The sequence below is a fragment of the Linepithema humile genome, chromosome 7 (assembly GCF_040581485.1).
Source record: "Linepithema humile isolate Giens D197 chromosome 7, Lhum_UNIL_v1.0, whole genome shotgun sequence".
NCBI lineage: Eukaryota > Metazoa > Arthropoda > Insecta > Hymenoptera > Formicidae > Linepithema > Linepithema humile.
Genome location: NC_090134.1, coordinates 21,711,548 through 21,727,597, shown reverse-complemented (window position 1 = coordinate 21,727,597; position 16,050 = coordinate 21,711,548). Strand labels below are relative to the sequence as shown.

Genomic DNA, 16,050 nt, shown 5'->3' with positions numbered 1-16,050 from the left:
TCCATATTGTGCCAAAATCTGTATATCATTTATGAGCTTCGGATGAAATCCCGATGATGATAGACGCTGGTGTAAGCATCGGGAACACCGCGAGCGCAAGGAAGAACCCAGGAAGTGATACCGTACTGTCGGCCATTGCAGACAAGTGGACCGCCGCTGTCACCCTAATAAGTGCAAAAAGACATTTATTAAAAGATGTTAATCTTTATTTAAATCTTCAATATTATGAGTAACTGTACAAAGTAGCGAATCAATTATCTATAGATACATAAATACTGCACATACTCAATGAAAGATGTTATTGCATAATTACCTGGCAAGCGCCGATTCCACGCTTATTGTATGCACACAAATGGCTTGGATATATCTTCATTCTGTTGTCTTGTTCACATTGTTCATTAGTGACTAGGGCCTGCTCCATCTTAAGAAGATACGTCGGAAGAGGTCCATTGGCCCTTATTATACTCCATCCAGACAAAGTGCATTTCATGCCAGCCACTGGCGGACTGTCGGCCAAGCAGATAGGAGATTGTTGTTTGTTAAACTATATCGGTTGATTGAGCTGAAATGAATAATACAATTGAGTGAAATGCACGGCTGAACGAAATAGTACGAAGACGAAACTGTACACAGTTTTAACAAAAAACTTTCAGAGTTTTAAAAATACTAAATTACATATCTCGTAATTAATATCGACTTACGGTGATCACGGCGACGTCATTCACCCAAGATTCCGATACACTATCCACATAATTGGGATGTCTGCGAATACTCTTCACAGTGTGAGATTGTCCTTGTTTGACATTAATGGTTCCAGTGACAACGCGGCAATCGGAGTAGGGTGGATAGAAAATGTCCTTCACACAATGAGCGGCGGTCAAAATTTTATCGCGGCCAATGATGGAACAACCGCAAACGTGTTGACCGTTTTGTTGCAAGGGACATTGCCACGGGAATTCGCCCGGCGCGGCAGCCGTACCGCCGACGATCGCTTCGGGCTCGTCAGCGAACGTCTCTGTAAATCAATATGTACAATAGATATTTTTCATAAAACAGTCTACATTGTTTTAGGTACGACAAATGCGTATGGATAAATTAATAAAATATTTATTGCAGATACGAGAATAATATCTTGTTGAATTATTCGATGCGTCTTTACTTATGTTGCGCAAGAACGCCAATCACAAAGAAGACAGCAAAAGACTGCATGCTTGCGGATGGGTGTAAGCTGGGTCAAAAATAAAAATAAGCATAACAGTTTCCACTTTCTTTTATAGGATTGATATCAATATTCCTCGGTGAACAGGACTGATCGCATTTTTTACGGTAAATAAACACGATGACATTGCATGTATTCTACATTGTGATAAAACAGATATGAAAGTATTGAAGATTGCTTAATTACATCTCACAGTTTAAGTTAAACGAAGTAGAATAATGCATGCATGATAATTAAACATATCAAATGTATCACTTTAATATTGTTTATTTGTATTGTTTATTCGCGATCATTTATACGTATTGTAAAATATAAAACGTAAAAGCAAATAGAAATAATTGCATATAATAACTCAGCTTAATTAAATATTTATTATTGATAGTAAACATTATTATCAATGCACGCTTGAACGATTGGCAAATATGTGATAAGAAGGAAATCATTTTTATGGAAAAAGATCATTCCATTCATTTCTTCATTGCTTCATTGCTCATCAATAAAAACACAGACATATGATTTTTACTTTATGTTGAAGATATTTTTTAATATACTGGAACTTTATAAAATTTTGTAATACATTATTATTTTAACATAACTTAATCTTTTTTTATTATTCTGAATATAAAATTATCAAGATAAGATTACTATCAATAGTAAATTTTACTTCATTTTTGAAATACTTTATATTTTATGTTAAAATATATTTGATTAAAGTAGCTTGCAAAGATTACATGTACTTGCATTTACTTTTCAATAATTTTATTTTTATATGTACAATAATAAGAACAGAATTAAGCAAAAAAATCATGTGTTTAAAAAGAAATGTATCTTTTTCTGCTAAAAATAATTGGTTTCTAAAAAGATATAATTTGTTAAATTGCAAAATTTTAACTTGTTATGTTTTTTGTATACATTTAGAAAAAAGTTAAAACATTTTTTAATTTTCTAAATCGTCTTACAAAAATACATATACGAATTCATATCTTATACATATTTTCGCATTACTTGAACAACATTTTACAAAATTCAAAATAAAATATCAAAATAAGAATTTTATTATATATGTATAAGATATTGATTGTAGAAAATCGATTTGATAAGATTAATGTTGCCGAAATCGAAAAAAAAATTAATTGAATGTTTTGTGTGTTCCGTATGTTATGTAAATTATTAATATTTATTGAAGCATTTTACCAAAATAAATTACGTATCTGATATATAATTTCGGATATAACGATCTCATTGCATTAATATCATTATCGATATTGTTATCGAATATTAATGCTTAATTTATCGTTAATTTGATAATGATAATTTAATCATGATAATTTTTGCCATTTTATATGACGTAATTAATGATTAAACAAAATTCATTGTTATATATTTTTATTTCTATCGTAGAAAATTAGATCATATTGTTTTTCTAATTGGCTATTTAATTTATTTTGCACATTGTGAGAATGCACAAAACATACAGGTATTTTGAAAAGAAGCTGGATACTGGATAAAAGAATGATAAACATTAATAAAACTCAATAAATATGATAGACTTAAAAGCGTTTGTTATTTATTGTATTACATGTAAAATGTAACAGAGTTTCTCTCAGTTTAAAAACGCAACTGATGTCGCGTTTGATGAGTCAACATAATTTATCGAAAATTTTTAAGCTTTATATATATATATAGTGCCGTTTATATAGTGCCGAAATCTTTATACCGTTTATATAGTGCCGAGATCTTTATACAGCTGGCGCACACTTCTCAATAAAGTCCCGATGATCATATACACTTGTGTAAATATCAGGCATACCAAGAGCGCAAGCAGCAACCCAGGAAGTAATACCGCACTGTTTGTCGTTGCAGATAAGTGGACCGCCGCTGTCACCCTAATAAATGCAAAAATATTCCCATTAATTTTTATTTAAATCTGTAATATTTTTCGTAACTGTACTGTACAAATTAGCGAATCAATTATCTATAGATATTTCACATATCAAACGATACATGTTACTGAATACTTACTTGGCAAGCGCCGATTCCAGCTTTATTCAACGTACACAAATGGCTTTTATTAATTGGCTGTTGTCCATAGAATGCTTCTCTGCACTCGTCCTGACCGACTACGGCCTGCTTCATCTTGAGAAGTTCTTTTGAAGAAGGTCCACCGGCTTTTGTATCACCCCATCCTGACAATGTGCACATCGTGCCTGGGGTTGGTCGCTTGTCGGTCAATTTAATAGGACGTTGAACATTGCTAAACTTTATCGCATTCTTGAGCTGAAACGAATAAGGCAAATGAGTGAAATTCACGACTGAACTGAACGAAACATATGCATGAAAAAGAAATTGTATGAAAAAGAAATATTAAAATTATACAGTTTTAACTGAAAACTTTTAAAGAATGCTAAATTATACATTTTGAAATTAATATAGACTTACGATGATCACAGCGATGTCATTCACCCAAGATGCCTCTCGTCTACCATCATATCTGGGATGTATAGTAATATTGTGTATTTCATGAGATTGTCCTTTGTCAACATTAATCATTCCAGTATCAATCGTGCATTTGTTGGGTGAAACACAAATGCCCTCCACACAATGAGCGGCAGTTAAAATTTCTTTGGAGCCAATGATAGAACAACCGCAAAAATGCTGCCCGTTAACTCTCAAGGAACATTGCCACGGGAATTCGCCCGGCGCGGCACGCTCACCGCCGACGATCGCTTCGGGTGCGTCAGCGAACGTCTCTGTGAATCAATGTATACAATAAAGAAATATTTCTCGTAAAACGATCTACATCGTTTTAGGCACGACAAATGCGTACAGATGAATTAATACAATATTTCTTGCAGGTACGAGAATAATAATATTTCGTTGAATTATTCAACGCGTCTTTACTTACGTTGCGCAAAAACGCCAATCACGAAGATAACAGCTAAGAACAGCATATCTGCAAATGAGTGCAAGCTGAGTCGAAAAAGTAAGTTCGAATAGCATCTTCCTACACTCTTATATAGAATTAATATCCGTATTTACGCCTCGGTGAGCAGCTGGTCGTATTTCTCACCGTGAGTAAACTCGATGACGTTTGTATACTGCATTTTTACCAAACGGGTGAAACTATGGAAAATTGCTCTATTACATCGCACAATATAAATTAGATGTGGTAGAATAATGTGACATGCATAATTGTTAAACATATTTATCTGTTTTTACAAGGAAATTTATTACACAATTATGTCTCGGTTATCATCGCTATTATTTATATTCGTACAAAACGTAAAGTATCGAATAACAAATAGAAATAGTATATTCAGCTTAATTAACATTTTTTACTAATAAATAAACCTTATTAATGTACCCTTGTGAATAATTATAATAGCTTAATTGGCAAACATTTGTAGGAAACATTTTTATCAAATATAGCGCAATTTTATACTTCATTTTTTATTATCCGTAAAAACACAAACATCATTTTTGCTTTGCATATCTATTCCATAAATTTAAAAATTTCCGAACTCTATGTACAATATATTAATCGGTAATTACTTATAAGAAGTTATATTATTAAATACAATTTTTATTGATTTTTACTCGAGCTGAAAACAAAATATTACATATTTATTGCATATTTATAATGTATTTTAAAATGCAATATTTTATGACAAAATAATATGCTATTTCTTGTGTTTAAAATTTTAATTTCCATAAATAAATTAATGTCACAACTTGTGCACCTTTATTTTATAAACTCGTTATTGTTGTCCAAAATAAGAATAAATTTCACGATTAAATAAACTTAATTAATTAATTAATTTTGAATTTTAATCGATTGAAATAAATTCTTATCTTAGACAACGCTAATAAATCGAACAGATCGGTATCTGTTTCACCTTCTATTTTTCGTAAAATTTTTTTTTTTGGCTGCGTGGAATAAAAAATTCTTTGAAATCGATCATCCAGACTGTATTAGCGTATGTACTTTGATTACAGAAAAAGATTTTTTATTCTACACAGTCAAAAAAAGGATAGTGTTTTTAAAAGAAGTCGGTAAAACAAACGACTCTAGGATCCCCTTAATAATGCACTGCTGCAAAAATTTGTCGAAAACAACATACATTATTGAACAAAAATGAACAATAGAAATTGATTTTTTAATTATGTTATAAAAATGGCTACGAACTCTTCGAATAACTTAACATATTTTAATTAATGTATTTAACTTTGTTTAGATATTTATTTAAATTTTTTCATATTCTTTTATATATGAAGAAATATCTATATATATATATATATATATATATATATATAAAAAGAAGAAAATAATAAAATAATAATTTCGAGTATCATTTTTATTTTTATTTACTTGCTCACCAAAAATATTTTAAAATCACAAATATTTTGCAGCGTAATTGAAAATATTGTCAAAATTATTTTAATCACAAATATTTTGACAATGATAGTAGTTTAATTAAAAATGTTAGTGTTAAAACTTTATAATTAGAGTCTGCATATAATTATTTATTTCAAAAAACCGGATAAAAGAATGACAGATCATAATAAAAATTAATACGTACAGTAGATTTAAAAGTGCTGATTATTTATTTTATTCACAGTAGAAGAAGAACAAATACAGAAGAGTTTCATGTATTTTGAAAATGCAACCGATGTATTGTTGCGCTTTGCCCGAATATCACAACGGGCTATTCTTTTGATACGTTGACGCGGTGAGTTGACATAATTAAATCGATTCATATTGTGCCTCCATATTGTGCCAAAATCTGTATATCATTTATGAGCTTTGGATGAAGGCCAAATGATGATAGACGCTGGTGTAAGCATCAGGAACACCGCGAGCGCAAGGAAGAACCCAGGAAGTGATACCGTACTGTCGGTTTTTGCAGACAAGTGGACCGCCGCTGTCACCCTAATAAGTGCAAAAAGACATTTATTAAAAGACGTTAATCTTTATTTAAATCTCCAATATTTTGAGTAACTGTACAAAGTAGCGAGTCAATTATCTATAGATACATAAATACTGCACGTATTCAATGAAAGATGTTATTGCATAATTACCTGGCAAGCGCCGATTCCACGCTGATTGTATGCACACAAATGGCTATCATTTATCTTCATTCCTCTGTTGCCATCTTCACATTGTTTTTTAGTGACTAGGACCTGGTCCATCTTAAGAAGATACGTCGGAAGAGGTCCATTGGCCCTTATCATACCCCATCCAGACAAAGTGCATCGCGTGCCAGCCACTGGCGGACTGTCGGCCAAAAGGATAGCAGATTGCTGTGCGTTATACTGTATCGCTTTATTGAGCTGAAATGAATAAAGCAATTGAGTGAAATGCACGGTTGAACGAAATAGTACAAAGATGAAACTGTACACAATTTTAACTAAAAACTTTCAGAGTTTTAAAAATACTAAATTACATATTTCGTAATTAATATCGACTTACGGTGATCACGGCAACGTCATTCACCCAAGATTCCAATACACTATCCACATACTGGGGATGTATGCGAATACTCTTCACAGTGTGAGATTGTCCTTGTTTAACATTAATGGATCCAGTTTTAATGCTGCAATCGGAGTAGGGTGGATAGAAAATGTCCTTCACACAATGAGCGGCGGTCAAAATTTTATTGGGGCCAATGATGGAACAACCGCAAATGTGTTGACCGCTTTGTTGCAAGGAACATTGCCACGGGAATTCGTTCGGCGCGGCAGGCGTACCGCCGACGATCGCTTCGGGCTCGTCAGCGAACGTCTCTTTAAATCAGTATACAATAAGTAAGTATTTTTCATAAAACGATCTACATCGCTTTAGGTGCGACAAATGTGTATAGATAAATTAGTAAAATGTTTATCGCAGGTACGAGAATGATATCCCGTTGAATTATTCGATGCGTCTTTACTTACGTTGCGCAAAAACGCCGACTACGAAGATGACAGCATAAGACAGCATGCTTGCGGATGGGTGTAAGCTGTGTTGAAAAAGTAAGTGCGAATATCATCTCCCCCTGTTTTATATAGAATTTGTATCTATATTTGACCTCGGTGAGCAGCTTGTCGTGTTTCTTATTGTAAATAAACTCGATGACGTTTGTATTCTGCATTTTCACAAAACAGGTGTAAAAGCTTACTTTGTTAATTCGCACAATTTAAGTTAAATGAGGTGGAATAATGTGACGTGCATAATTGTTCAACATATTATCTCTTCTTACAGAGAAATTTATTACACAAATATGTCCCTACACTGAGAAAAATATTTCGTTTTATTCAACAAACTGTCTGTTCGATTTTGGACTAAATAGACAAATTCTGGTTGAATCTCTAAATTTATTTCGTCCAAAATTGAACAGACGGTTTGTTGAATCAAATGAAACATTTTTATAAAAAATAAAAATGACATGATCTGCAAAGTGTTTCGGGAACAAATTTTTGTATTCTTTAATCCACTTTTATTTATTTTAACAATAAAAAAGACAAATTGGGTTAATTCACCGATCGATGTGCAGCAGCGGAGTTGTCGTTCTATTGATTTCCATAGCTGATCTGTAAAATACGAGAATAATTCAAGATTACAGATGCGTTCAAAATAATTCATATTTGTGAAATTATAATTACATACATTAAACTAATAATTCGTTTGTCTAACAATATTAATTAAAGAATTACTAAAAAAGTCTAATTATTTGAAAAATTAATGTACACATAAAGAATTTCTAATAAGCAAGTATGGATATTAAATATTGCAAATATTTTATTAAATATTTTTAAAAATATTGGCGTAAGAAGTTTATAATCAGAATCTGCACTACATATAATTATTTATTTCAAAAAAGGTTGAACGCTGGATAAAAGAGTGGCAGATATTAATAAAAATCAATACGTATAGTAAATTTCAAAGCATCGATTATTTATTTGTTGCGCAAAAACGCCAATCACGAAGAGAACAGTTAAGGGCAGCGTGTTTGCAAATGGGTGCGAATCGGATCGAAAAAGAAAGTGTGAATCCCAATTTCTATCCCTTTTTATATAGGATTTATATCTATTCATATCTATTTGACTTTAGTAAATAGTTGGTCGTATTTTTTGCAAAACATTAACGCGAGAACTTACTTGAGTGAGACAGATGTGACAAAAATAAAGAATTTAATTACGTCGCAGTAGAAATTAAATGGGAAAGAATGATAAAATATACATATAATAGTAATGAGATGTGCAGAGTATATCTGTTTATTATTATTGGAGATTTAATCATTTATTTAACAAAAGATAAATATTAAAAAGTAAAGAATTTACAAATTTAATTTAGCAAACATCTATTAATAGCATGCAATTTTACAGATTTGAATAATTTATTAAATAGATAACTTTGTAAAAATGTTTTTATTGAAAGAATACGAATTATTTGTTGTATTTTTTTCTATCATTTTTTACAATAGGAACACGATTTCTATTTTGAACGTTTATAATTGTACAAATCTTAAAATTTATGAAAATAGTTTATGATTAGTCATTATTTGTATTATACTATTGATTGAATAATCGCAATTAAAAATTTCATTTATGATTAAAGAATGTTGGCATAGAGATTCAAGTTTAATCGACTGATCATCGATAACCTTTTAAAGCTTATCAATGAATTCAAATCTGTTATAGATCTAAATTTGTAAACGCAGATGTTATTCTACAATTGACATAGTGTTTAAATATTTATTTAAGAAAAGTTATATTTCGCAAGTTTTATTTACTCATTATATAATAAGTTAATTAAAAATAAATTATTTGTTGAAAGTAAAATATTAAATATTGAACCGTTATGCTTTCGAAATGACTTAGTGTCTGATAAACAATTTTTTGTGATTAAAAGAGATAGATGAAAACATTTATTTTAAATTTTTTTGAAACAATATGAACATTATGTGTATAATTTTAATAATATCTTTATACCATATTTACATTTAATTTGTTAATTACATGTTTGATTAAACAACAAAATTGACAAAGAGGAGTGTTTAATAAAATATAAATTATTTTAATATAAAAATAAAAAAAACATATATTTTTCTTGCTCTTTATTAAGAAATTATCTTTAGCTTCCAGCTTAATTCATTGAATAACTAATAGTTCTGAATGTCATTTTCTATGTGACAGCTGTGTAAATATAAATATTTTTATCAAAAGCATCATCAAACTGGAAACAAAATTTAGTGAACACGTTATATAAGATGATATTAAAAGAGCTCTTAAATTTTAATTAATGCTTTAATTATAATGTTTTAAGAATATAATTATATATTTTTTAAATAAAAAATATTTTATTTATTTTTTACATTATATATATGTATATAATGTGAATTTAATTTAAAAAATATTGGCGCAAGAAATTTATAATTACAGTCTGCGCTACACATAATTATTTATTTCAAAAAAGGTTGAATATCGGATAAAAGGATAGCAGATATTAATAAAAATCAATACATATAGTAGATTAAAAGTGTTGTTTATTTATTTTATTCACACATAGAAGAAGAACAAATACAGAAGAGTTTCTTGTATTTTAAAAACCGATATATTGTCACGTTTTATCCAATATCGCAACAGGATATTTTTTTGACGCGGTAAGTCGACATAATTCATCAAATACGATTCAATCAATTTATCCTCCATATTCTGTATATCATTTATGAGCTTCTGATGAAGGCCAAATGATGATAGACACTGGTGTAAGCATCAGGAGCACCGACAGCGCAAGGTAAAACCCAGGAAGTAATACCGTACTGTACGCCATTGCAGACAAATGGACCACCGCTGTCACCCTGATGAATGCAAAAACACATTTCCATTAATTTTTATTTAAATCTTCTATATTTTGAGTAACTGTACAAATGAGCGAATCAATTATCTATAGATACATAAATACTGCACGTATTCAATGAAAGATGTTATTGCATAATTACCTGGCAAGCGCCGATTCCACGCTTATTGTATGCACACAAATGGCTTTCATAAATCTTCGATCCTCTATATTCTTCTTTACATTGTGCGTGACTGATTATGGCTTGGTGCATCTTAAGAAGGTTCGTCGGAGATCGTCCATTGGCACTTGTCAAACCCCATCCAGACAAGGTGCATTGCGTGCCAGGGACTGGCGCACTGTTGGCCAAAGGAACACTTTTCTGGTATTGATTATATTGAATCGACGCAGTAAGCTGAAATAAATAAAATTAAAATAAGTGACCAAAACGTACAACTGAACTAAAAAGGAGTATAAAAAAAAAAGAAACTTTTTAGCTCCAATTTCACATTTCTGGTATCAAATTATCTCGTAATTAATATCGACTTACGGTGATCACAGCGACGTCATTCACCCAAGATTCTCTTACGTCATCTACATACTGGGGATGTACGCGAATACTCTTCACAGTGTGAGATTGTCCTTGGTTGACATTAATGGTTCCAGTGACAACGCGGCAGTTGGAGTAAGGTGGAGAAAAAATGCCATGCACACAATGAGCGGCGGTCAAAATTTTATTGGGGGCAATGATGGAACAACCGCAAATGTGCTGACCGTATTGTTGCAAGGAACATTGCCACGGAAATTCGCCCGGCGCGGCAGCCGTACCGCCGACGATCGCTTCGGGCTCGTCAGCGAAAGTCTCTGTAAATCAAAATGTACAATAAAGAAATATTTCTCATAAAACGATCTACATCGTTTTAAGTACGACAAATGTGAATAGATAAATTAGTAAAATATTTATCGCAGGTACGAGAATAATATCGTTGAAGTATTCGATGCGTCTTTACTTACGTTGCGCGAAAACGCCAATAACGAAGATAACAGCTAAGGACAGCATGTCTGCAAATGAACGCAAGCTGAGTCGAAAAGGAAAGTGCGAATAGCATCTTCTTGCACTCTTTTATACAGAATTCATGCCCATATTTGACCTCAGTGAACAGTTGGTCGTATTTCTTACTATAAATAAACTCTGTGACGTTTGTATTCTGTATTTTTATCAAACAGGTATGAAACTATTAAAGATTGCTAATATTGGATCGCAGAATGTAAGTTAAATGAGGTGGAATAATTCGACATACATAATTGTTAAATATGTATCTGTCTTTACAAAGAAATTTATTACACAAATTTATTACAAAATATGTCTCTATTATCATCGCAATTATTTATATTCGCACAAAATGTAAAACATCAAATAACAGATAGTATATTCAGCTTAGTAAATATTTACTAATAGTAAACTTCATTATTAATGTACCCTTGAATAATTATAATAATTCAATTAGCAAACATTTGATTAGGAGGAATTTTTATCAAATATAATGTAATTTTATACTTTATTTTCTATTATCAATAAAAACACTTTACAGTTGATTTAAAACCGGCTCATCACACATGTGCCTGTTGTAATTTAATTACAAGCTTATAAAAAACGTGCAACTTGTGAGAAAATTTGAAGGATGAGCAAGTGTTTAAAAATTTGAAACGCAAAAAAATTTAACGCAGGATCAGAATTTCAGAATCTGCTCCTGCAGATTCTGAAGAACGTTAGTCAACGATTCGGTTTTCTATATAATATAACCAGTGATACGTATGATTGCAATGAATACGACGATAATTATTTACTAATAATTATTAACAAAAATAAGAAATAAACAATAACGTTCTTTTTCATGTAGTTTATCAACTCACTCGCTACCGTTGCACCTGTTACAAGAATAACATATAATCCTCTCCAATGGCAGACAAGATGAAAATTTTTTACTAAATTCTCTTAGCATATTTTTGACTGAATCCCCGAAATATCTAGCGTCCGTCATTTTTCTTTGCTTTTGTATTATAGGCATGTTACTGAATTTGATCTCATTCTTTTGTAACTTACTTTATTACTGATATAATAGTCCTTGCACAAACAATACCTGAAACACGATTGCACACTTTAATACTTTTATTAAAAATCTATAACAGATGTATGATTTTATATTATTTCTTGTCAAAGATAATGATATAAAAGACAATAAGAAAAAAAGCACAATTACTAGAGTACAAGAATTAATCAAGATATAAAGATATGCTTTGGCTACAATTTTGATTGCAATAATCTTATAAGATTATAAAAAAAATGCGTATAACGTGAAATTAAATCGATACTTGTAAATTAACGTTAATCGTTAAATCGTTATTTCTATCCGCGTTCTTTGGTTGATTTAAATAAGTTTTTAGATGTTTAGATCTTCTATTAGGTAGGATTTTTTATTAGATAGAATTGTTTTATTAGGTAGGATTTTTTGTTAGGCCACTAAACAATTAAATAAAACAATTCGACGATATTTACATTTATTTGTTTTAGGTTATCGAACAATGATATATTATGACAATAAAAAATGAAGAATAGTTTCCTAAAACAAAATTAATATTTTCTAGATTTTTATTAAACGCTTTTATTTTTTAGGTATAATTTGTCAGGTATGATTTTTCAGACTTTTATTTAATGTTTCTTTATATTTTATATGTATATGTATATCCGGTTAATGCTTTTAAGAAAGTTTTTTAACACGCTGTTTGATGTAACTTCATGAAAATTTTAATTTTCTATCTCATAAATACATACGTATGTATTGCAAATAAATATAAATTAAAAATAAAAACAATATATAATTCAAGAATTGACTTTATATTTGGAATAATTTGTTTAATACATAACGCATTTATAGTTAATCATTATTAAATATATATACATGAATTTTTTATTAAGTATACGCCGAATACGTATTTCTTCATAATCTTTCCTAGACTATCCGTGCATCCGTGGTTCAATGGCTTAATTGATTCCATGATAGAGCATGAAAATTCGAAACTCGTGATCTCATCGATGATGATCGAGCACGTTCTCGGAACAACGTTCGATACGATCGACCATTGATCGTAAAATTGCATCGTAAAATTATCCCAGCGTTGCAATAACATCAAGTTTCATACGGGATTAGTGTTTCTAATTATTAGTTATTTACTTGCTCATCAAGAATATTTCAAAATCAGTAATGTTTCGCAGTCTGATTAAAAATGTTGTCAAAATTATTTCTGAATCACAAATATTTTGACAATGATAGCAATTTAATTAAAAAATATTATGGCGTAAGAAGTTTATAACTAGAGTCTGCGCTACACGTAATTGTTTATTTCAAAAAAGATCGAATGCCGGATGAAAGGATGCCAGGTATTAATAAAAATCAACATATAATAGATTGAAAAGCGTTGATTATTTATTTTATTGACATGTAAAATGTAGAAGAGTTTCTTGTATTTTAAAAACGCAACCGAGATGTATCGTCGCGTTCTGTCCGATATCACAACTGACTATTCTTGATACGTTGACGCGGTGAGTTGACATAATTCATCAAATATGATTAAATCGATTATCCTCCATATTGTGCCAAAATCTGTATCATTTATGAGCTTCGGATGAAATTCAAATGATGATAGACGCTGGTGTAAGCATCAGGAACACCGACGGCGCAAGGAAGAACCCAGGAAGTCACACCGTACTGTTGGCCATTGCAGACAAATGGACCACCGCTGTCACCCTGATAAACGCAAAGAAACATTCCAATTAATTTTTACTTAAATTTTCAATAATTTGAGTAACAGTACTGAACAAACTAGCGAATCAGTTATCTATCAAGATACAAATATGTAAGCGACATCAAGACGCTTCACACATATTAAATGATAATTGTTACTGAATACTTACTTGGCAAGCACCGATTCCGCGTTGATTTAACGCACACAAGTGGCTGTCATAAATTGGCTGTCCTCTGTGTGCATTCTGGCAAGTTGACTTACTGACTATGGCTTGGTTCATCTTAAGAAGGTTCGGCGAAAGTCGTCCATTGGCACTTGTCAAACCCCATCCGGACAAAGTACATAGCGTGCCAGGAGCTGGCGGACTGGTGGCCAAAGGAATATTTCTCTGGTTTTGATTATATGTAATCGATCCAGCAAGCTGAAATGAAAATAAAACAAGTGACCGAAATGTACAACTGAACTGAAAAGAATAGAAAAAAAAGAAACTGTTTGGCTCCAATTTCACATTTCTATCAAATTTTCTTGCAATTAATATCGACTTACGGTGATCACGGCGATGTCATTCACCCAAGATTGCGATACGCTATCCACATACTGGGGATGTAAGCGGACACCTTGTACAGCATAAGATTGTCCTTGAGTGGCTACGACCGTTCCGGTAACAATGCGCAAGTTGTTGTAGGGCGGAGATACGACACCTTTTATGCAATGAGCGGCGGTCAAAATTTTATTGGGTGCAATGATAGAACCGCCGCAAACGTGCCGGCCATTGACATTCAGAGAAACTTGCCACGGGAATTCACCCAGTGCGGCAGGCTGACCGCCGACGATCGCTTCGGGTTCGTCAGCGAACGTCTCTGCAATTCGATATGTGACAATGAATAAATATTTCTCGTAAAACAAGCTACCTCATTTTAGGTACGATAAATCGTTATAAAAAAATTAATGAAATATTTGTTGCGAGCAAAAGAATTATAGCTCGTTAAATTATTTCATGCGCTTTCTTTACTTACGTTGCGCAAAAACGCCGATCACCAAGATAACAGCTAAGGGCAGCATGTCTGCAGATAGGTGCAAGCCGGGTCGTAAGAGAAAGTGTGGATTCCAATTTCCACTCCTTTTTTATATAGGATTCATATCTATATTTGACCTTGCTGAACAGTTGGTCGCATTTTTTACAGTACATTAACGCGGAGACGTTTTTATTTCTCATTTAAATGAGACACATGTGACAAAATTAAAGGATGCAATTACATCGCAGTAGAAATTAAATGAGAAGGAATGATAAAACATACATAAAAATAATGAGACGTACGGCATATCTCTTTATTATTATTGAAGACTTAATCATTTTTTCCAAAAATAAAACATTAAAAAAAAAGAGTTCACGTATTCAATTTAGCAAATATTATTAAAGCAAGCAATATTACAGATTTGAATAATTTATTAAATAGATAACTTTGTAAGAATGTTTTTTTATTAAAAGAATTATTTGTTTTAGTTCTTCTATCGTTCTTTACAATAGGAACACAATTTCTATTTTGTACGTGTATTATAGAAATCTTAAAATTTATGAAAATAGTTTATAATTAGTCATTATTTGTTTTATACTATTAATTGAATAATCGCAATTAAAAATTTCCATTTATGATTAAAGAATGTTGGCATAGAGATTCAAGTTTGATCGATTGATCATTGATAATCTTTTAAGGTTTCTCAATGAATTCAAATCTATAACAAATATTTGTAAACGCAGATGTTATTCTAACAATTGACATAAAGTGTTTAAATATTTATTTAAGAAAAGTTATATTTTGCAAGTTTTATTTGTATCTACTGTAAACTCATTATGTAAGTTAATTAAAAATAAATTATTTGTTGAAAGTAAAATATTAAATATTAAACCGTAATGCTTTTGAAACGAGTTAGTGTTTGATAAGCAATTTTCGTAATTAAAGAAGATAAATGAAAATAATTATTTTTAATTTTTTTGAAACAATATGAACATTGTGCATATAATTTTAATACTATATTTATATCATATTTATATATAATTTGTTAATTACATGCTTGATTAAACAACAAAAGTGACAAAAACAAGTGTCTATTAAAATATGAATTATTTTAATATAAAAATTAAAAAAAAAATATGTATATTTCTGTCGTTCTTTATTAAGAAATTATCTATAGTTTTTAGCTTAATTTA

The 16,050-nt window shown here is 30.9% G+C and overlaps 3 protein-coding genes across 3 annotated transcripts; all 3 read right to left on the bottom strand.

The window, feature by feature from the left end:
* Positions 1-29: 29 nt before the first annotated feature.
* LOC137001223 (chymotrypsin-1-like) lies at positions 30-1,253 on the bottom strand. The gene is made up of 4 exons (XM_067359614.1): positions 1,205-1,253; positions 702-1,015; positions 314-544; positions 30-164 (listed from the first exon to the last, which is right to left on the bottom strand). The coding sequence occupies exons 1-4, from the start codon at positions 1,251-1,253 to the stop codon at positions 30-32; spliced, it is 729 nt and encodes a 242-aa protein (XP_067215715.1).
* Positions 1,254-2,759: 1,506 nt separating this feature from the next.
* LOC105668207 (chymotrypsin-1-like) lies at positions 2,760-4,271 on the bottom strand. Its single transcript, XM_067359391.1, has 4 exons — positions 4,125-4,271; positions 3,659-3,969; positions 3,242-3,496; positions 2,760-3,105 (listed from the first exon to the last, which is right to left on the bottom strand). Exons 1-4 carry the CDS (start codon positions 4,168-4,170, stop codon positions 2,959-2,961), a joined length of 759 nt encoding a protein of 252 aa, XP_067215492.1. The 5' UTR covers positions 4,171-4,271; the 3' UTR covers positions 2,760-2,958.
* A 1,530-nt stretch (positions 4,272-5,801) lies between these two features.
* Positions 5,802-14,956, bottom strand: LOC105668206 (transmembrane protease serine 9). The gene is made up of 12 exons (XM_067359612.1): positions 14,858-14,956; positions 14,388-14,701; positions 14,011-14,262; positions 13,712-13,843; positions 11,052-11,157; positions 10,588-10,901; positions 10,201-10,452; positions 9,928-10,059; positions 7,154-7,235; positions 6,690-7,003; positions 6,299-6,550; positions 5,802-6,149 (listed from the first exon to the last, which is right to left on the bottom strand). Exons 1-12 carry the CDS (start codon positions 14,901-14,903, stop codon positions 6,015-6,017), a joined length of 2,331 nt encoding a protein of 776 aa, XP_067215713.1. The 5' UTR covers positions 14,904-14,956; the 3' UTR covers positions 5,802-6,014.
* Positions 14,957-16,050: the final 1,094 nt, after the last annotated feature.

What these genes read in the sequence shown, in the direction of transcription:
- LOC137001223 (XM_067359614.1), bottom strand. Translation starts at nt 1,253, where the DNA reads ATGCTTATTTTTATTTTTGACCCAGCTTACACCCATCCGCAAGCATGC. An exon ending in CACCCATCCGCAAGCATGCA is followed by an intron (nt 1,016 to 1,204) that starts GTCTTTTGCTGT and finishes ATTGATTTACAG; the next exon opens with AGACGTTCGCTGACGAGCCC. An exon ending in GTGGAATCGGCGCTTGCCAG is followed by an intron (nt 165 to 313) that starts GTAATTATGCAA and finishes TGCACTTATTAG; the next exon opens with GGTGACAGCGGCGGTCCACT.
- LOC105668207 (XM_067359391.1), bottom strand. Translation starts at nt 4,170, where the DNA reads ATGCTGTTCTTAGCTGTTATCTTCGTGATTGGCGTTTTTGCGCAAC. An exon ending in GATTGGCGTTTTTGCGCAAC is followed by an intron (nt 3,970 to 4,124) that starts GTAAGTAAAGAC and finishes ATTGATTCACAG; the next exon opens with AGACGTTCGCTGACGCACCC. An exon ending in ATGACATCGCTGTGATCATC is followed by an intron (nt 3,497 to 3,658) that starts GTAAGTCTATAT and finishes TATTCGTTTCAG; the next exon opens with CTCAAGAATGCGATAAAGTT.
- LOC105668206 (XM_067359612.1), bottom strand. Translation starts at nt 14,903, where the DNA reads ATGCTGCCCTTAGCTGTTATCTTGGTGATCGGCGTTTTTGCGCAAC. An exon ending in GATCGGCGTTTTTGCGCAAC is followed by an intron (nt 14,702 to 14,857) that starts GTAAGTAAAGAA and finishes ATCGAATTGCAG; the next exon opens with AGACGTTCGCTGACGAACCC. An exon ending in TGAATTTCATCCGAAGCTCA is followed by an intron (nt 11,158 to 13,711) that starts TAAATGATACAG and finishes TCTGTATAAAAG; the next exon opens with AGTGCAAGAAGATGCTATTC.